The sequence below is a fragment of the Onychomys torridus genome, chromosome 8 (genome assembly GCF_903995425.1).
Source record: "Onychomys torridus chromosome 8, mOncTor1.1, whole genome shotgun sequence".
In the NCBI taxonomy this organism is placed as follows: domain Eukaryota; kingdom Metazoa; phylum Chordata; class Mammalia; order Rodentia; family Cricetidae; genus Onychomys; species Onychomys torridus.
This window is the reverse complement of record NC_050450.1, coordinates 102,867,296-102,889,172: the sequence shown is the minus strand read 5'-3', so window position 1 is coordinate 102,889,172 and position 21,877 is coordinate 102,867,296. Positions and strand designations below refer to the sequence as shown.

The following is a 21,877-nucleotide window of genomic DNA, read 5'->3' as shown; positions in this document are numbered from 1 at the left end:
CAGCTCACTTCGCCTTTATTTGGTCTGGGACATGAGCCCTTGGGGTGGTGCCAGCCACATTCAAGGCGAGTCTTCCCTCTTTAGTTAAATTGCTTGAAATACCCTCCTAGGTGATTCTGAATCCCATTGACCATGAAGATGGCCAACCACATTGGATGGAAATATGACCGTATCTTGGGTATCTGTTACATGCATTCATGTCATGTCTGTCGTGTTTTGAATCAGGATATCAGATATGTGTGTGCCTGTCAGATGAATATGTTTTGGTTTTAGTTCTGTGTGCACTGGTGTGTTGGGTCTGTGTGTCTGTCCACTTTATGGGCATGTGTTACACATGACATTGAAGTGCATGTTTGAGTGTGCATGCTCACTGGTGTAGTGCAAGGTGGGTTTCAGAAAGGCGGGCTTGGGGACTGGAGAGCAGAGCCTTGGGTGGTCTGAAGATGGTGCCCCTCAGCCTCAGCTCACGAGGAGACCAGAGGGTCAGGAGGTGTTGCCTTCTCAGCTTTGCCACGTTTTGCTGGGCTCCTCTGGGGAGAGTCAAACAGTGGAGACAGGGACTGGTTTTTCCAACGATGGCTTGGTAGAGGTGAAGGCTGGGAAGGACTGGAGGCAGCACCGTCTAGTAACCTTCTCCTGGGGGAGCAGGTTCACAGTACATCTGCTACACTGGCACATCAGGCATCAGGCTGGGTGAGGGGTTTGCCTGGAGTCAAACCAGGTCCCTGACTGGGAACATGCATGCTATGAGCAGTGGTTTTTAACCCCCCCCTAAACATTAAAAAACAAACAAGCATGCATGCGTGTGTGTGTGTGTGTGTGTGTGTGTGTGTGTGTGTGTGTGTGTGTGTGTGTGTGTGTTTGTGTGTGCCTATGTGCACACATAGGCAGTCAGAGGACAGCCTGAAGGAGGAATTGGTTCTCTGTTTCCATCATGTGGCCCTGGGGATCTAACTCAGATTGTCAGGCTTAGTGACAACTTTCTTTACTCACTAATCCATCTTGCTGGCCCATCTCCCTTGTTTTTTGTGAAAGAGGTCTCACTATGGAGCCTAGAATTGTCTTTGAATTCTCTCTGTGACCCTAAGTGGTCTTGGGTTTCTTGGCCCTGAGTGGTCTTGAACCCTAAACCTTCCTCTCTTTGCCTCCCTAGTTCTGGGATTTCAAGCATGTTCCATCTACCCAGCTATGAGGTCCGGAGATGAGACAGTTTCTTCTACGCATCAACTCTGGCTCTTAAACTGCTCCTGACATGTAGTGTAGCATCATCTCTTCTCGGAAGCCTCCTCATCCCTCCTCTGGTCTCCATCGCCCCTGTCACGTGGTGCTACGGTTAGATGTGTGTGCCTCCACCTACTACAGGCAGGTCCCACTGGGGCTGGGGGCTGCCTTTCCCACTTTATAGAATCTGATATGTGGTACTGAGGCTCCCTTAATACATACTTCACATACAACAATTCATCCATGGCCACGTGGGGCACCCTCTAAAGGCCTATGTGCTGTGTGTATCTGTGTCATCTCTTGCTACAGAGCTCTAAGCCCAGGCTTTGAGATGCTTCATCGACAAGTAAGAGGGATATAAAAGGACATTCTAAATTGGCTCTGCTTTTCACATGCTCCACTCCGCTGGCCTTCAGAGAGCTAGCCAATGAACTCTGGCACCAGAAGAAAGCTTTCTTGGCCAAAGTAAAGAACCCCAAAGAGACCTTTATTGGAGAGATTTACAGAAAACAACCCCAAAATAGATTTCAGATAGAAAAGCAGTTTTAAAAAAATTCCAGGAAAGCTAAAAATGAAATAAATAAGAGCTTGGAAGTGATAGTTTTTGAAGTCATTCTAACCCCAGGGCTTATTTGTGTTGAACAAATGGTCCATAGGGTTCCTGGGAAGAGAATGTCAGATGTCAGAGGCAGAAGGGCTTGGAGAAGTTTGACATGCTGTGGTCTGCAGTGTCCTCTGGAGACCTGGCATAGACCAGGTGACTCTGTGGCCTGCCTTGGTACAGATGTCTTTGACATAGAGGTGTCTCTGGCTTGAGATCTGTTTTCAGCATCCCTCTCACTCGGGAGAGCCTCTTGATGGCTCTACTGGGGCCAGCCATTCCAGCTGGTGTTGCTTGGAGTGGAGACAGGGGTCACAGGGGACATTGAAGAAAGGAGAGCAAAGAGCAATCCACCTTCCTGTCCTCATGGCCCTCTGTAGGCCGTGAGTCTGCCCTCCCTGTCCCTAGTATTTCTGAAGGCGCCCCTGCTGGGGCCTGCTCGGTTGTAACCCACCCGTTAGGCTAGAAGGCCTTCTTCAGCCCCTGATGAGATCTTGTTAGAGAGCCAAGGGCTTCCTGTTGCCAGTAGTCCTGTTTTCTTGTTTTTCTGTCTCCTGCTGATTTTCCTTACCTTTTTCCTTATTCGCTCTCCTCCACTGAGCATCTGAGTGTGCTGACTGTTAACCGGGATGCTCATTGACACCTACGTTTCTCTTCACCTTCAGGCCCACAGTGGCAACCTAACTAAACCAGTCACTGACAGGTTGTGCAGTTAACAATAATGTATGTCACACAGGCCGTGTCAGCAATATCGTGCCAAGATTTGCTAGTGTGCAAGTGGAGAGATGGCTCAGTGGTTAAAAGCAGATACTGCTGTTGCAGAGGACCTGAGTTCAGTTCCCAGTAGCCATGTTGGGTTGCTCACAACTGCCTGTAACCCCAACTCTGGGGGATCAATGCCCTCTTCTAGCCTATGCAGGAACTGCACACACACACACACACACACACACACACACACACACACACACACACTTTTTAAAAAGAAAGAAATTGCAATTGGGTGTCAAATTTCCTGTCCTGAATGCAGATAATTCTGCTTGCCCATGCACTTGACAACTCAATGATGCATGAAAGTGTGGCTTGTCTGTTTGGGGAAGCTGGGGGCCCTATGTTAATTATTATTAGATTCAAAGCCACAACGTCTCTGTTGTTTTCCTACTGGCAGTTCTTCTTTTTCTGGGAAGCCGTAGTTTCTCCTCCTGAGATGAGGAAGAAACAAAACCTGAGTGTGGAGGAGAAAATCAGGACGTCTCAGTCCAGCTGGCAGGAGCCCCTGGCTCAGCCCCAGTTTTCACAGAGGAGGCAGAGACAGAGAGAGAAAGAGTGACAGGAAGATGCTTCTGGTTCTGGGTCAGTGGGGGAGGCCTGGCCTGGTCGTATGGGGCCAGAGTGTATGGGGGTGGGGCTGCTCTAGGGAGTGAGAAGATGAGATCCTTTGGTGGGAAGGGGATCTCTACTCATCAGAGATCCAAGGAAAGCCACCCAGCCAGGCTGGTTGTCCAGAGGTCCAGGGACAATACAGGTATGTGTGGGGAGCTTTTGAGAGCAAGACTGTGCTTCCAGCTCCAAACACACACAAGACTTGTGGCACATAGTGGGGCCACTGACTGTACGGCTAGATCTCAGCTGCTCTGAACACCAGGGGAATCTCAGTGGAGACAGGAAGGCAGTGTTGACTGATTAACTCTTGTGGAAAGGGAAGGCAAAGCAGGCTGCAGGAGGCTGGCAATGGGCAGGACAGAGTGAGCTTGCCCCATGGGAGTTCTTCAGAGGCCAGTGTCTGGGCTTTTAGTATTATGGAAAGATATAGCCAAACTTCATTTACACGAGAATGGGCTAAGCCCAGGGTAAACTACAACTGGGGTGCTCTTAGGGAGCTGCCATGCAGCACATGGAACACAGCAGACAGGCGCCAAGAGCTTCAAGGGAGTTGTTGGAGACACCGGAAGTCCGTTCTGGCAGATGACCTTTGATTTTTGATTTACACTTTCTTGCTGAATGACCCTTGAGCTGTGAACACTGTCCCAATTTGTTTTCTTCTCTTGGGATAAGCACAAGCAAAATCATCTTAGGAGAGGAAAGTGTTTGCTGTGGCTAACAGTTTGAGGGTGCAGTTCACCATGACGGGGAAGGAGTGATGACAGCGGACGCAGCCAGCCAGTGTGTCTGCAGGTGGGAAGCGGAGAGACATGAATGCTGGTGCTGGCTTAGCTTTCTCCTTTTTCCCTTAAATAAAAAGAAAATCACGGGTTGCCGATTGTGTGTGCGTGCGTGCGTGCATGCTTGCGTGCGTGAGTGCGTGCATGTGTGTGTGTGTGTGTGTGTGTGTGTGTGTGTGTGTAGCATGGTGCACAAAGTGTGGTTCCTAGGGATTGAACTCAGGTCCTCAGGCTTGGCAGCAAGTGCCTTTATCCATTTTTATTCAGTCTTGGAGTCCAGCCCAAGGGATGGTGCTACCTACACTCAGGGAGTGTCTTTTCCCTTCAATTGAACTTCTTTGGAAACACCTCTTAGACACACCCAAAGATGAGTCTTCTAGGTAATTGCAAATCCAGTCAGGATTTACAGCCATAGGTGGTAAAACATCTGATGTGCAGCTATTTCCTGTTTCCCAGAGATGCTTCCTTGTGCTTCACATTTGCCTGGGAAAAGTTCCAGTTCCCTATAATCTGATGTTTTCCTGTCCTAACTGCTTGGTCCCAAATAAACATGTAGAGGCTTATGTAGCAGGAATCTTAAAAGTTCTTATTAATAAAATAATTAATAAAACCTGAAGCCAGGTATTGGGGTGAATACTGGAAGATCAGAGAAGCAGAACAAGCCATGGCTGCCTCACCTCTCCAGTTCCTCAGATGATCCTGTTTCCTCAGACTGGAAGCGTCTCAGTCCCCATCCAGAATGAATCTCAGCTGAACTGCTGCTCGAAAGCCTGAATGCTTAACCAGCCAAAATGCTTCTAGTTTCTGGTCCTCACACCTTATATACCTTTCTGTTTTCTACCATCACTCCTTGGGATTAAAGGCGTGAGTCACCATGCTTGGCTGTATCCTCGAACAGATGGATTTCTGTCTCTGGAATGCTAGGATTAAAGGCATGTGCTACCACTGCCTATCCTCATGTTTAATATTGTGGCCGTCCTGTTCTCTGACCCCAGATAAGTTTATTAGCCTGCACAATATTTCGGGGAACACAATACTACCACAGGCTTATATATGAATATACATGCTCAGCCAATAGCTCAGGCTTATCACTAACTAGCTCTTACATTTTAAGTTAACTCATATTTTTGTTTATGCTTTGTCACACGGCAGTACCTTTATCAGCATGGCATGTTCATCTCCTGCTCCCTCTGCTTCTGGCTGGTGACTCCCAACTCTGCCCTTCTTCTCCCCATCATCCTTAGTTTGGTCAACCTGCCTATACTTCTTGCCTGGCTACTGGCCAATCAGCATTTTATTAAATCAATTCGAATGACAATTCTTTACAGTCTTTCCACAGCATTTCTTCTTTTTGTCCAATTAAAGTAAAAGGGAAAGTTTTAACTTTAACATAGTGAAATTATATACAACAAAAACAGTTATCAAGTAAGAATTAGAGTTACAATACCCAGTTTATTTGTATTTGGCAAAATTAGAGAAAATACTCTATTATCTATCTTATCTTTGTGACTCTAAAGTTTTGTACCTAATTTATCTTTTATCATAACTAAAGAAAACTATAACTATCTAATATTCAACTCCATCAAAGACCCCAGAAGGGTGAAATGTTATCTAATGACAGGGACATCAGGCTATCTGGACAGTCAGCCAAAGTTCCTCTGCAGTGTTGGGACAGTCAGCCAAAGTTCCTCTGCAGTGTTGGGGCATCCATCTTTGGCTTACAGGACTAAAAAATCTGACAGACTTTCTTGTGAAGAAGGGAATTCTGAAGGACTGTCCTACCTAGTCCTAACAAAGTTTGGCAGTTGCAAGCCATAGCCCTGTCAATAAGGGAGAATGGTGTCCTTCAGTGATGGGGCATATCCCATTGAGTTAGCCTTTGTCCTCTTCACCAGACTCGCTGTAAAAACAGAGAGAGAGAGAGAGAGAGAGAGAGAGAGAGAGAGAGAGAGAGAGAGATCGATCTACAATCTCCCATCATGCTGGGGGCCCAAGTGCCTTTTTTTTATGGAGACAGATTTTTTTTTTCTGTGTATTCCTGGCTGCCCTGGAACTTGCTCTGTTGATCAGGCTGGCCTCATCTACTCACAAAGATCCACCTGCCTCTGCCTTCTGAATGCTGGGATCTAAGTGCTTACTTTCACTGCTATGAGCCATCTTTGAATGATGAGAACTGAACTCAGACCCTCTGGAAGAATAGCCAGTGCTCTTAACCACTGAACCATCTCTTCAGACCCTACGTGTATCTTTTTATCTTCTAGGTGACCTCTCTTTTTCTATTTATTTATTTTGAGATGGGTTGTTACTGTGTATTCTTGGCCATTCTATAACTTATTATGTTGATCAGGCTGACCTTGAACTGATAGATACCTGTCCACCTCAGCCTCCTGAGTCTGAGTTCTGGGATTAAAGACATGTGCCAATATGCCTATCCTGAACACTTTCTTTATGAATTTCTCCCCTTTTTTGGTCCTCTATGGCTTTTCCATAATAGAAGGAAAAAAAATCCGAAAAGCTGGCAAGAGTAGCTGGGTGTGTGTGCACATGTGCACATGTGGAGGTCAAAGATCAATGCAGGTGTCTTCCTCAACTGCTCTCCACCTTATTTTTTGAGACATGGTCTTTCAGTGGATCTGGAGCTCACTGATTCAGCTAAACTGGCTGGCCAGCAAGTCTCAAGGTTCCTCGTGCCTCTCTGCCTTCCCACTGTGTGGCAAACAGCTACGCTCAGCTTTTTACCATGAGTGCTGGGAATCTGAACCCAGGTACTCATTACTTCGTGACAAGATCTTTACTGATGGAACCATCTTTACAGCCCTGTAAGAACAACCTTTCAACTTCCTATTCTCCCTTATCAAGGAAGGTGTTTCCTTGGAACAGAGCAAGAACTAAGGTCCTCAGGTTTAGCAGCAAGCACCTTTACCCCCTGAGCTGTCTCGCTGTCCCTAAGTGTCTGTTCTTCTGGGAGACTCTCTAGTGGCTCATGACTCTCCCAAGATACCTCAGTGCTACCATGAGTCCCTTTACTGGCTGTCTGTGGCTGCAGTGACCCTTAGAGGATCCCAGTTTGCAGAGGGAACTCAGTTGTTGGTCCTCTTCTGGCAGAGGCTTAAGCTGTTGGCTTCTTTCCCATCGTGCCTTCTTAGATTCCCCCTTCCGGCCCTGCTACAGCCCAAGGCCATTTCCCCATTGGCCCCCTGGCACCAGCTCTTGTTCACAGCCTTGCCTTTCCCTTTACAGTTCCAACTCCTGACTTTGACTCACTGCAAACGAAAACTTTGGGTCTGCAATTTGTAGAGACTTCCCATATTTGGAGCCTCTGGGGGAAGCTCTTATGTACCCAACCTACTGATGCCTATGGAATTTGGGGTGCAGTGAGATAATGTCACTTATTTTGTGGGCTCTAACTCATATTTACCTTTGCTAACTCCCATTCCATTTATTGTTATTTATTTATCGCTTTTTTGTTTTTTGAGACAGGGTTTTGCTATGTTTCTTAGGTTGGCCCCTAACTCACTTCTGTAGCTCAGGCTAACCCTGAAATTTATGGCAATCGTCTTGTCTCTACCTTAGGAATGCTGGGATTACAGGCGTGTGCCACCACACCAAGCTTCCATTTTGTTTTCATTTTTTTTTTTCTTTTTTCTTTAAAACTGCCTGGTTTTATTTACAGAATTTAATTTATTCTTTGAGAATTTCAGACATTTATGTAATATGTTTTAGTTTAAATAAACAACTCTAGAAATCAGATTAGGTAAGGAAAACCATACAGCTACACAAACACATACAGACACAGACACACACAGACACAGACAGACACTGGCATACACAGGCACACACACACAGACATACACACACAGACACACACACACACACACACAGATACACACACACACACACACACACACACACACACACACACACACACAACCAAACAGCCAAATGGAAAGAGCTGGAGACTGGTTTGATCTTGTGGGGTTTTTTGTTTGTTTGTTTGTTTGTTTGGGGTTTGTTTTTCGTTTTTCGAGATAGGGTTTTTCTTGTGTAGCTTTGTGCCTTCCCTGGAACTCGCTTTGGAGACCAGGCTGGCCTTGAACGATCCACCTGCCTCTGCCTCCCGAGTGCTGGGATTAAAGGTGTGCCTCCCCCCCCCCCGCAATCTTGTTTGTTCTTAAACACAGAGGCCAGAAGATGGTGTTGAATGCCCTAGAACTGGAGTTATAGACTATTATGAGATTCCATATGGTGCTGAGAACTGAACCCTTGTCTTCTGGAAGAGCAACAAGTGGTCTTAACTGATGAGCCATCTCTGCAGTCCTTGGTTAGACCTTCTTGGTGGGAGGACCTGAAATCTCCTCTTGTTAGCACATATGTAGTGACTCACAACTGTCTTATCTCCGGGGGGGATCTGTTGCTTTCTTATGGCCCCTGCAGGCACCAAGCATACATGCATTGCATAGACATACATTCAGGTAAACACACACACAACAAAATAAAAATGAATAAACTCTTAAAAACGAATCATCACAATTTTGCTGGAAGAGGGAACTTGTCCATGCTCCAGGAAGTAGCCTCCCACCCATGCTCATGCAGGCAGCCGTGATTGAACTCAGTGGGTCACAGAACAAAACACAAACAAACCAATCCATGGAAATAAGAGGGGGGGTTTGTCAAGAAGGAAAAAAGAGTTTAGTGGGAGTGGAAGTTGAGAGAGAGTAACGCAAGTGAAAATAAAATATGCTATACACACATGAAATTGCTGAAGAATAATGAATAAGCAAAGGCAACAACAAAAGAATTGTGATTATTCTGCTTCATAGATGAGGAGGCTGGAGGGAAGAATGAGTCCACAACAGGCTCGGAGGCACACTGTTGGTCGATGACGGAAATGGGGGCCTGGCTCAGTGGGTGAAGGTGCTTGCTGCCAAGCTTGATGACCTGAATTGACCCCTAAGCCCCACGTGGTAGAAGGAGAGAACTGACTCCCGCGAGTTGTCCTCTAGTCTCCGTACACACCTCGGCATGTGTGCACACAGTAGACAGATGAATAGATAATGTTATAAAACGATGAAAACTGGATTGGAGTTGGCATGATGGGAGTCTCCACCTTGAGTGGTGATCTTGATTCTGAATTAGGTGAACACTTGATAACTTCAGTAGCGCTGGCCCACAGGAGGGCAGGACGTTGAGTCTGAAGGGAGACTGGGATGCTGGGGTGGATGAAGAGGCCTAGAGTCAACTGCACAGAGATAATTTCTGAGAGAGACACCAAGTGTTTATCTCTGATGATCCCAAAGTTGATAGACATAGCAAAGGGAAGCTATGGAGATTGAGGAAGTGTACTAACCAGGAAATGGAGTGGGAAAAACAGGGATTTCCTGGACTGGAGTGTTCACACATAACAACTGGCTTTCCTGAAGATTCGGCTGTGAAAACCGGTGCTTTCATTAGTACAGGCTTATGTGGTGGATCAGCTCATTCTCTGAAGTGGCTCTTGCTCATCTTCCTCTTTTTTCAAACTGGGAAGTAGCTTAGAGTGGGAAGGAAGTAGATGAGAGAAAAACACAGAGGAAAGTGGGGCAAGAAGGTGGGTGCCAGGGCTGTTACACACATCTGGAGTCCAGCTGCCACCTGCCTTTTCCTACAGGCAGCAGCACCCAGGAGGCAGGAGCATGTGGCTGTGCCCAGGTCTGCTCCTTTTCTGCCTTCAAGGTGAGTGGGGCTATGGGTCTGTGAACCTAATTTTTCAGAGGGTGGGAGAGTAGGAGTCCTGAGTTCAAGCCAGAAATGAGGAGTCAGCAGAAGAGGGGCAGGGGACACACCCATGCACCCATCTCTTTATCTGTATACTCCAACATTCATCCCCGGACTCTACAAACTTTTATTAAGTAGAAACTGCAAGCCTGGATTGTTCTGAATGTTACAACTGTAAGTAAGTTCCTTAGTTGAGGAAATCCTATTTAAGTGAGGCAGTCAAGTAATTTTACTACAGTGTTGGACCTGCTACAACACAGAGCATTGATGTAGAAAATAGACTACATCAGGGACCCACCCCCAAGTTTTTCTCTCAGAGGAATAGAAGCTTCATTGAGGCTTCATAGAAGTCAGTCTTGAAGATTGAACAGCTGTCAAACAGAAAAGCAATACTTTACATTTAGTGCAGATAGAGATTTTAAAGATTATGGAAAGTACAGAAGTAGCAATGGCTTTATCTTACTGGAGTTCAGTTTAAAGAGGTTGGAAAGGTTTGTAAGAAATAATGCATAGATAGATGTGAGAGTGTGTACCAGTAATAATAGCACACAGGAGGCTGAGGCAGGAGGTTTGCAAGTTGTAGGCCTGCCTTGGCTACATAGTGAGATCTTGCCTTTAAAAAAAATACTTGCCTTTAAAAGATACTTAGGCCAAGCACAGTGGTGTATGCCTTTAATCCCAGTACTTGGGAGATAAGGGCAGGGCAGATCTCAGTGATCAAAAGACTACTCTGGTCTGCATAGTGAGACCCCTGTCTTAAGAAACAGACACAAAATGAGGGAAACACATTTTTCTATGGGAAATATTTCAGCATGAAAATTAAAGAATATTTCTCTTCCTTACAGATGAGTTTTTATGATTTTTTTTGTTGTTATTGTTTTTCAAGACAAGGTTTCTCTGTTTAGTCCTTGTTGTCCTGGAATTCTCTTTGTAGACCAGGCTGACTTCAAACTCAGAGATCTGCCTGCCTCTGCCTCCTGAGTGCTGGGATCAAAGGTGTGCACCACCACTCCCTGGCTGGTTTTTTTTTTTTTTAATGGGCCCTCACAGTACATAGAATTTAAAGGCTAGGATTTAAAGGATGAGACCAGTTGGGTGACTCTGATCACACATAGTTTGCTTTTCTTTTCCTTTTTTTAATTTTAATTTTTTATTATGTGTGTAACATGTGTGTGGTTATGGGTGAAAATGTGAAGTCAGAGGCCAGTTCTGTAGTCAGTTCTCTCCTTTCACCTTTATGGGGATTCTAGGGACCTAACTATGACAGCTAGGTTTGTACAGCAAGCCACAGAGACATCTTGATGGCCCCAAACAGCTTTCTCATGAGTAAAGTGAGAGGAGACTGGGTAACCCCCAAGATCCCTCCACACCTTCAGGATCTAGATTTTTCACCAGGAGTTGCTTCACACCCATGTAGTCTCAGCGCTTGGGAGACGGACAGGAAGATCAGGAGCTTAAGGACATCCTTAGCTACATAGCCAGTTCGAGGCCAGCTTTGGCTATATGAGAGTCTGGTTTAAAACAACAGAACAACAAACAAACAACAAAACAAAATCTAGATCTTTAGGCTAAGTAAGACAATTAGATGTATAGTGTTATCCTTAGGAGGGCCTTGAATTGCCCTAACTGAAGGTGATGATGATGATGGTGGTGTCGGTGGTGGTAGTGGTGGTGATGATGATAATGATGATGATGGTGGTGTCGGTGGTGGTGGTAGTGGTGGTGATGATGATAATGATGAGGGTGATGAGATGGAGGAGATGGTGACAGGGATGGTGGTGATTATAGTAGCAAGGATGGTGAATACGATAATGGTGATGATGATTGTGATGATGATGATGATGATGATATACTCTTCATACAATTTGGAATGTGTGGTGGAGATTTTGTAATTACTGGAGTAGATTGCAAAACAATGATGTTTGGAGCTGCCTTGTCCCAGATTGCAGGAGATGACTATGGGCTGTAGTCAGAAGTTTTCCTGTGTCCTGCCTGTCCCACAGCCTCTCAGACAAGTAAACTCTCAGACGCTTATATTACTTACAAACTGTATGGCCTATGGTAGGCTTCTCGCTAGCTAGCTCCTATAACTTCACCCTTTCTATTAATCTATAAGTTGCCATGTGGCCATAGCTTACTGGTAATTTATATCTTGCTTTTCCTGGTGGCGGCTGGCATCTCTTCTCTGCCTGTGCCTCTCCTTCTCCTGTCCCTGTCCTGGATTTCCCACCTGCCTATAAGCTGCCTTGCCATAGGACAAAGCAGCCCATTTATTAACCAATGGGAAAGACATTCCCAGCATACAGAAAGACACCTCCCAGCAATGGGCTTTTCCCTTCTTTATAGCAAATGGCAGCTTAAAGTCAGATGGGATGAGAATATGGACACCACAGTAATCTGTGAACACCACGAAGCAGGACCACTCCTGCTTCTTTGAGTAAGCTTGTTTACATTAGTTAACTGAAAAGAGGAAACCCTTTCACTCATCCTCAGGTGCTAGCTGGCCTCACCACCAGACCCATTCAACTTTTCACCAAGGCTATATTTGCACCTGGGCAGGCAAGTGCTCACGCCTAGATTTCAGCTTTGCAGTAATTTGTACTGACAAAGTGCACTCTCCTGCATCTCAGCCCTGGCATCACCCACCCTCTACTTTCATAACCCCCCTCCACCCACTGCACCCACCCAAGGCTGTGAAGACAGTTTGGGAAAAGGCAGGCATTTTATATTTATGGAGGAGACCCACCAGGGTTGACATCGTAAGCCTGAGAATGAGGAACGAGAAAAGAACAGAAAGAAAGACAGAAAGGACAATTCCAGAGCAAGTCGGGGAGAGGCAAAGAGAAAGGAAGTGGTTTCTGACAGAAAACCAACAGAAATAGCCAGGCAGGGTGGCGCACACCTGTAGGCACACACACAAGAGGATTGTGAATTTGAGGCCAGCTTTGGCTTATCAGAGAGACCTTGTCTAAAGAAAAAGGAGGAGGAGGAAAGAAAGAGAAAGAAAAAACCAACAACAAAAATAAAAATAAAACGAACAAATCTAGGGCCAGTGAGGTGGTCCACGGCAGAAAGTGCTTGCCACATGAGCCTCACCTCGAGTCTGGTCCCTGGAGTTGTCCTCTGACCTCTATGAATACCGCGCCCCCACCAATAAAAAAAACAAAAAGTTAACAAGAAACTAGAACTTCTTTTTTTAAATGTATTTATTTGTTTTACTTCTGGATGGTAGTTTCCCCTCCCTTCTCTCCTCCCAGCCCCTCCCTACACACCTCCTCTGTACCCCTAATCCATTCCTCCTGTTTCTATTCAGAAAGGTCAGGCCTCCCATGGATATCAACAAAACATGGCCTATGAAGTTGCAGTAAGAATAAGCACCTCTCCTTGTATTAAAGCTGGGCAAGGAGACCTAGTATGAGGAATAGGATCTCAAAAGCCAGCAAAAGAATCAAAGACAGCCCCTGCATACACTGTTAGGAGTCCCACAAGAAGACTAAGCTATATAACTGTTACATATATTCAGATGGCCTAGGTCAATCCCATGCAGGCTCCCTGGTTGTTGGTTCAGTCTCTGTGAGCCCCTATGAGTTTAGGTTAGTTGATTTTGTGGGTTTTCTTGTGATGTCCATGACCCCTCCGGCTCCTATAATCCTTCCTCCTCCTCTTCAGCAGGATTCCCCAGCTCTGCCTAATGTTTGATTGAGGGTCTCTGCATCTGTTTCCATCACTTGCTGGATGAAGCCCCTCTGATGACAATTGGGCTAGGCACCAATCTATGAGTATAGCAGAATATTATTAGGCATCATTACATTGACATTTTATTTTTCTACAGTTGTGTTTGGTTCTATCCTAGGTCTCTGGGCCAGTCAGCCTGTGGATCTTGGCCCTTCAGGGAGAAACTAGAACTTCTATTCATTGTATATTTTATAGTTCACACTTTCAAGTTTGTAATGTTATTAGAGTTTTATTTGATTGACATGATGATTGCACACACTATGGGGTACAATATGCTATTTTGATGTATGCACACATTTTTCAGTGATCAAATCAGTACTGACATTTATCAAAACATGAATGAACCTGAAGACATCATATTAAATAAAATAACATTCTGGGTGTGATACCTCACGCCTGTGATTTCAGCACTCAGGAAGCAGAGGCAAGAGGATCTTGAGTTCAGGGTTGATTTGGCTAAAATAGTGAAACGCTATCTCAAAAACAAAAACACAAAAGGCATTTCTGTCCTGGCTCTGTTGCTATGTAGTGGAGAGGCAGGTTCCCTCCCACAAATCCTAGAAGGTTCTTAGGTTTGATTAGACCTGTAGCTATCAGAGTCCTGGCCTGTGACTTGAGGTGCCCACCTCCCCCACCGCTGCATGGAGGTGCTGAGAGCACCACCATGACCCGTTGCCTGGTGTCGAGGAGCTGGAGAGAGAAGGCAGTCACCATTGGGAGCCATGGACGTTGTAGAAATGCTCAGATTGGAATTTGGGTGAAATTGTCGAACGTCTGGCTCCCCAGACTCCTGCAGCCAGTGCTGCCATGTCCTCAGCTGACTCAGGCTCTCGCTCTACACAAAAGATGGTGTACGGTGTTCACCTTCATTCTGTCATTCACTGTCTTCCAGTGGAGATGACACCAGGTCTATCTAAAATGCTCAGTTCAGCAAATGTGGCTTTGAAACAGCACGCCAGCTTCCAAAGATGACTCACACAGAGACTTCTCTTTGAGAAAACATAATTTGAGTAAAATAATTTTGTTTTTAGGGTTTTTTTTTGCTTGCTTGCTTGCTTGTTTGTTTGTTTGTTTGTAGACCAGGCTGGCCTCAAATTCACAGAGATCCACCTGCCCCTGCCCCTGCCTCCCGAGTGCTGGGATTAAAGGCATGCATCACTATGCCCAGTGAATAAAATAATTTTTAATGGAGAAACTAATAAAAAAGGCAATAATTGAAGTGTAGAATGTTGAGCACCGTGTGCTCTCAGCAGCCCAGGGAGCCCACAGTAGATGATCTCATCGGGACTGTTAATACCATGTAAGCCTATGAGCCATTTGTGAGTGAGGCAGAGAAGGCAGCAGCAATGCTCCCATTTTACAGACACACAGTAAGAGGCACCTAAAGGAGGCCCCCACACTCAGCGGGGGTACCCCCTGAGCCCTGAATTAGGCACAAACACCTGTTTTCACAGAGAGATCCTTTATTAAGCGGGGAAGAAAAGTTCAAGTGGCTGCTTCCTGCCCAGGCAGAAAACAGCAGCAAATGACCTTGAAGGTGTCATTTTTAGGAGGAGAAGAAGGGGAGGTCTGTGTTAGAATGGGCTGGGATGTGATGGTAAAGGAGATGGGAAGGGGACAATGGAAAGGGGAGTGGGATTTGTCCTGGGGGGACAAAGGACTGCCTCTGGATAGAGGGGAGACAGATGTGGTACAGGGGCCAAAGGCGATTTATAAAGGTAAAGGGGGAAACCCTGTGTTAGGATGAGGTGTTTCATTTTGATGGGGTATGTTAATTAGGTGAACCAAAGGGGGCTTTTGATTGCTGGACCTTGGTAGTCGGCCTTAGGAGCTCTCACCATTGGCTACGGAAGTGACTAGAAACAAGACAAGCTTGTATGTTCAAGAAACAGCTCAGGATGCTTCCTGCTGGCTGCGCTGCTACAGTGTATTAGTTTTCTTGATGCTGTAACAAAACACCTGGCAAGAAGCAACTTCAGGGAGGAAGGGCTTAGCTGGGCTTGGAGTTCAAGGGAGTAAGGTTTAGCCAGTTAGTCGACCTAAAGCTACCTTTGTTTTTTGTTTGTTTGGTTTTGTTTTTTCAAGGCAGGGTTTCTCTAAGATACCACCTTCTTGGGCAATGTGAGGAAAGGAAGGAAACCTCACCCAAGGGCAGGTTCAAGCCTTAAGCCTGGGCCATTACTACTTTACCACTGACTATCTCTATAGGAAAGGAATGCCAAGTCTATGACAGCAGCCTTTACAGCAAATACTGATTGTGCTGGAATGTTTTCATTTGCTGGTGAGAGGCTCCAATCAGACTCTAGGACAATGAGGCTCCACCACCTTCTCATGTACCCATAATTTCCCTTTCTTTCTATACTGCCCATGTACCCCTAAAGTCTCAGTTTACCCCAATAAATCTGTAGGGTGTCCCCTTTCTACTTCCAGGAATATGTCAGCTATCAGCCTGAGCCATGTGGGTGGTGCTGGATGCTGGTGTTTGTGTCCATTCCGGTGTGTGCGATTATCCTCCACCCTCAAAACAGAGTCAAAAGCTACTTGCAAAGGGCAGTCTCTTGGGACTGACTAGGGCTCTGTAGTTAAGAGCACTTGTTGCTCTCACAGGGGACTCGGATTTGGTTCCTGGAACCTACAAGGATGCTCACAACCTTCTGTAACTGTAGTTCCAGGGATCCTCTTCTTACCTCTGTGGGCATGTATGCCTCACACATACAAAAAAAAATGTAAAAATCTTAAAAAAAAAATAGAGTCTTGCTGGGTGGTGGTGGCATATGCCTTTAATTCCAGCACTTGAGTGGCAGAGGCAAGGAAGCTCTGTGAGTTCAAGGCCAACCTGGTCTACAAAGTGAGTTCCAGCTGTTATACAGAGAAATCCTGTCTTCAAAAAAAACTAATATATATATATATATATAGTGTCTCTCATGGCAAGACACAATCTGGAAAAATATTTTAAACAATATGAAGTAACTTATGTCAAGGCACACACACAGCCTGGTCGCAATAGTGGAGTAAATCAGGTTTTTTGTTTGTTTTAAAATGGTCTGCTACATAGCTCAGGCTGGCTTGAAATTCACTATGTAGATGAGGCTGACCTCAAACTCAAAATCCTCCAGTTTCAGCCTCCTGAGTGCTAGGAAGGCTCCACCACAAGCAATTTAGAAGTTAATTTTTTAAAGAGCAAGTTTGACATGCAGAAGATTCCAGAATGCAGAGGTATGAGTCCAAAGGAAGTGATTTGCCTATGACCTAACTTTATGCCAGCCTTGACTTCACTTAACCAGTCCCTAAAGGCAGGTTCCCTGTGTGGTCACTTGGTGCCCAGTGTCCCCTGGGGACAGATTTTCATTGTCTTTCTGCCACAGCCTCCAGTCCTTTTGGTTTGGGTACCAAGTCCAAATGTCCCACCTGGTCCTCTTCCTGGATCTCTCCATGCTTCAGGGAAACTCACTTCTGGGCCCATCGGGAAGGAGATCTTGACTCAGGCTTACGTTTTCCAGGTTGTCTATCTCTAAAGGGCCCTGGCTCTGTGTCTGGCTACGTGGGAGGGTCTCTTCATGTGCAGTGTCAATATGGAAAATCACACAAGAACCATCTTAAATACTGGTGTCGAGGAGAGTATGACACGAAATGTAAAACCATTGTGGAAACCAAAGGAGATGGGGAAGAAAAGAAGAATGGCCGAGTGTCCATCAGAGACCATCCTGAGAATGTCACCATGACAGTGACCATGGAGAACCTCAGTGAAGATGACGCTGGATCTTATTGGTGCAAGATTCAAACTTTCTTCATCTGGGATTCATGGTCACGTGACCCAGCCGTCCTTGTAAAGGTACATGTTTTCCCAGGTAAGACTATCCTGGCTCCAGCCACAGAGCTTTTAGGAAGGGTCTGTGCTTTGGACATGGATGGACATTGTCTTGAAGTGTGCCTATGAATATTGTCCTTATCTCACTTGGGCTGGGGAGAGAGTGTGGTATAGACATAGAGAGAGATGGCTGACCTTTCAGCCATAGGAGGAAGGAGTGGTTGAGGTATAGGTCACACAAATGACCCAACTCCTGATGTCTCTAGGAGGAGCTGAGAGACAATCTAATTCCTCCTCAGTGTGCGTTAAAGTGATCTTTAATTGTTCCCGTATGAAGGATGCGTGAGAACCTTCCACGGTCTCTGGGAGGATCCTTAGGCCACAAGCTGAGCTGTGTTCCTTCACTCTCTCTCCTGGGCTCCTCACCAAGCAGGGGGAACCCTGGAAGACCTCTCTGCCCTCCCTCGGGCAGAGGCAGACAGGGATGGGAGGAAAGTCTGAGATGACACATAGGGTCAGTCTTTTGGTAGGAAGGCCCCTTCAGCCCTTGAGAGCCCCACCCAGGATATGGTTTAAAGCACTTCTTGAAACCCTCTGTGAATGTATGGTTCTGTGTGATGTCAGACCCACACAGACACTCATTTAGTGCAGGCTTGGGATCAAGCAGTGACCCGATGTGTATCTTTATCTCTGACAGCCACAACTCCCACGGAGACCACACTCCCAGCAACAACTCCCACCCTCCCACTAGTGAATACCAGACATCTGAGGATTAGCACCACAGAGCTGTTCTTCCTCCAACTATGGTAAGGGTCCAAGGCCTGAGGAGAGTCAGGAGCTGTAGGATTCTGGGGGGTTGGCAGTGACACCCATATTGAGGAAACCTTACTATTGAGTGATATTTCCTCCCTCTCTGATCTCAGCTTCCACATTCTCCAAGCCTGCATGTGGATGCCAAGTATGGAGGAGGGGTTCAAGGAACACAGGCTTGAGGCAGAGTCTGTGTTTGGTAGATTCACAGACCTTTCCCATTCACCCCTCTCTTTTCTATCCATCCCCACCAGACTCTAGACTTGGAGTTCTAGCTCTGTGTAGACTTTTCAAAGGTCATCGTTGAAGGCCAGGGAGGTGACTCAGTGAGTAAAGGTGCTTGTCACTAAGTCTAACAACCTTCGTTCAGTCTCCGAGCCCCACAATAAACAAATAGGTGTAAAGGTCTTTGTTCAGCCGGGGTTCTTGCTCCCAGGAGTTGTTCACGAGGAGCAGACCCAGCTCCAGGCTGAAGTTTTCAGCTGTTCTTCCTTCTCTCCCAGAGGTACTCAGAAAGGGCTATGATGCCCGTGCTGGCTGTCTTATATGAGCTTGACATACAAGCTAGAGTCATCTGAAAGGAGGGAACTTCAACTGAGAAAATGTCCCCATAAAACATGGCTGTAGGACATTTCTTAATTCTTAAAAACTAATGCATGGGGGAGGGTCAGCACATGGTGGGTGGTGCCACCCTTGGGCTGGTGGTCCTGCATTCTATAAGAAAGCAGGCTGAGCAAGCCATGGGGAGCAAGCCAGTAAGCAGCACTCCTCCATGGCCTCTGCATCAGCTCCCGCCTCCAGGTTCCTGCTGTGCTTGAAGTCCTGACCTGACTTCCTGTGGTGATAAACAGCAGTGTGGAAGTATAAACTGAATAAACCCTTTCCTCCCCAACTTGCTTTTTGGTCATGGTGTTTTGTTGAAGCAATTGGAACCCTGACTAAGACAGTGCCTTTAGGCCCTGAGGCGGGGAAATTCAGGAGAACTAGTTTCAAGAAGTCAACTGAAGGCTGGTAATGTAGCTTAGTTGCTACAATGCTTGCCTAACATGCACAAACCCCAGGGTACGACCCCCAGAGCTGCATAGATTGGGTGCTGTAGTGCACATCTATAATGTGCGTTAGGGAATTGACCTCTGAAGACACAGCAGTTCAAATGTAACTATGTCAGGAAGCAGGCCTGCGCTGTGTGAGATCTGCCCCACCACTAATAATGTCAATTAATAACTGGAAGACAGTAGGTAGCTCTGGGCCTTGCTTCTAGTAAACTGTGTCTACCTACAACCCTTTCCTCTCTTCACTAGTCACCTCTCAACAAGAGATGCAGGGAGGAAGGGTGGTGGGATCACAGGGGCAGACTTCCTCGATTGCTTAGTTTGATTCTGGGTCATTTGGGCTTTTGAGGAAACATGGGACGAGACAGATGGGTCCTGGAACCTCCCCTTGAACTCATTTTCCATCACCACATGCCCACAGGTCGCTGCTCAGCAGCATCCACTTCCAGGTCCTGGTCTTCCTGAAGCTACCCCTGTTTCTGAGCATGCTCTGTGCTGTCATCTGGGTGAACAGGCTTCAGAAGATCCCTGAGGGAAATTTAGAGTGAACGGCCCAAGAGCTATGAAGTGAAGCATCCCAGGAATGTTCTGGGAGGGACTCAGCCCTGCAGACTGGGTGAGAGACACACTGGACTCTGGATTGATTCTGCACGGAGGCAGCAGTGCCTGGATTCTGGACTTCACTATTCCCATGTCTTAAGGGAGTGTCCTGATTATCTGAGAGCGAGTCCTAGAAATCAGACTCCTGTGGAGTCCTCAGCATAAACAGGGAACAGGGTTGGGACATACTTTTAATCCCAGTGTTGGAGAGGCAGAGGCAGGTGGCTCTCTGTGAGTTCTGGGCTAGCCTGGTTTACATAGTGAGTTCCAGGACAGCCAGGGCTATATAAGAAGACTCAGTCTCAAACATCCTCCACTAACCCAAAAAGGGAACCTTGTGTTAGAGATCCTCCTTTCCCTTCTCCAGATTTCTTGGTTTCTGCTCTCATGTCAGCTTCAAAGGGTAAGAACCCTCTAGAAGGTTCTTGAGCACAAGTCTAGCCCCCTTGATCTCTGTGAAACAAAAACTTCTCAGGTCATTGTCTCTGATGGCAACAATCACCTCTTTCCTACAGAGAAGAGGTTCCTGATGAACACATCCCTCATAGATTTGGATCACAGGCCATGTTCCCTCTTCTAGAATAATCCCAGAGGTTTTGGCTTCTGGCAGAGCATCTTCACAGCCCACTTTCTCAAGCACACAACTTTTTATAAAAACCTCATTTGATCCTTATAGCTCACATGATCTTGAAGCCTTCTTATGTCCTATGACCAGAGAGCATGTGTCAGAGTTCAGCACATGCTTGACTGGGCTGAAAATGGCCAATCAGCTTGAAGGCGAAGTTCTGTGGTTACTCAGTTCAGCAGTAGAAAAAGGTGAGGAGTGCCTCTGATGTCACTCTGTATTTCCTAGCCCAGGGGTCCCCTGTGCATAGTGTTAAGTTAGTGTCCATCTCTGCTCACTTTAGAAATGGGCTGAAACCACCTTAAGGATAAAGATAGATATTCAAAGACAGATGCAGGGCTAGTGGTGAGGAGATATCATGTCATCTGGGCATCTATTGGACATCCTCAGCTCAGGAAAAGGCCGATTTGTTGAATGCTTGCCAGTTTTCTTCCTTGATGTTCTTTGCAGGGGGCCTCACAGGGCTAGCTACAAGTATCACCATCTCTGTTCTCTCCAGGCATTCACCACAGACCTCTTTCTCCACCCTCAGGCTCAGGCTTGCCTTGAACTAGTGATGCCCATTTCCACAGAGAGGACATATTTATAGGAGCATTGTAAGTGAATGTAAAGACCCAAGGGGTAACTCTCACAATGATAGTTCTCCATGGAAGCTCTGTCCACTGATAGAGCACACCATGGACATAGTTTCTTAGAATGAGGCCTGTCTGTCAGTCCAGCATAGTGAAGTTTTCCTTCTAACAGTTCAGATGGAGTGTACAGATTCAGCATCAACCCTTGCTTACATTTTTCTTCTGAACATTGGGTACACTTGAGCATACCAAGACCCTGGATGTAATATGGGAGAGTTTATCTAGCCAGTGATGCATCATCTTCAAGGAAAGAGTCAGAAAGTGTCGGGTCTAAGTGTAAAATAGGAGTAACTGCTGGGTGTGGGAAAGAAAAGGGCGGGCTTGGATGATGCAGAGCCTAGTTTGTCTGTGCATGACTGCATTACCAGACAGGGGGTGTCGACTAGGAGTCTAGAGGTGTGGGCTAGCAGAATGTTGAGGGCTGGAGAGGAAGGAACAAGGAGAGATTACCTGGTGCCCAGAGGTAAGTGAAATCACCAAGTGAGCTTCAGGACCAAGAACAGAGCTCCGGAGGGGAGGTGAAGCCGCTGAGGTAGGCGTCCAGGACCAAGGACAGAGACCACGGCGGCTCTTCAACCACGCCAACCATAACTGTTTGAAGGCAGAAGGTAGTGTAAAAAGGCAGAAGTGAGCTAGGATGAAGGGCCACTGAAGTTGACATGCACAGTTACTGGACCCTCTAGAGACCTCGTGCCTATAATTCACAAGTCCTATGACCCTTTCTTCCAGCTTCCCCTACTAGGGGTGCACTGTATGTATGTAGTGTGAGGTGTCGGCACAATATTGTGAGCTGCATTGCAACTCCTACTCAGTTCTCAACAGTTTTCACGTGTGTTCATTTACATGTGTGTTTAACTATACACTGTTGTCCTGTGTACAT

The 21,877-nt window shown here is 46.3% G+C and overlaps 1 protein-coding gene across 1 annotated transcript; it reads left to right on the top strand.

Moving 5' to 3' along the window:
• Nucleotides 1-9,587: 9,587 nt before the first annotated feature.
• Cd300e (CD300e molecule) lies at nt 9,588-19,975 on the top strand. The gene is made up of 4 exons (XM_036194571.1): nt 9,588-9,693; nt 16,971-17,318; nt 17,976-18,084; nt 19,562-19,975. Exons 1-4 carry the CDS (start codon nt 9,654-9,656, stop codon nt 19,686-19,688), a joined length of 624 nt encoding a protein of 207 aa, XP_036050464.1. The 5' UTR covers nt 9,588-9,653; the 3' UTR covers nt 19,689-19,975.
• Nucleotides 19,976-21,877: the final 1,902 nt, after the last annotated feature.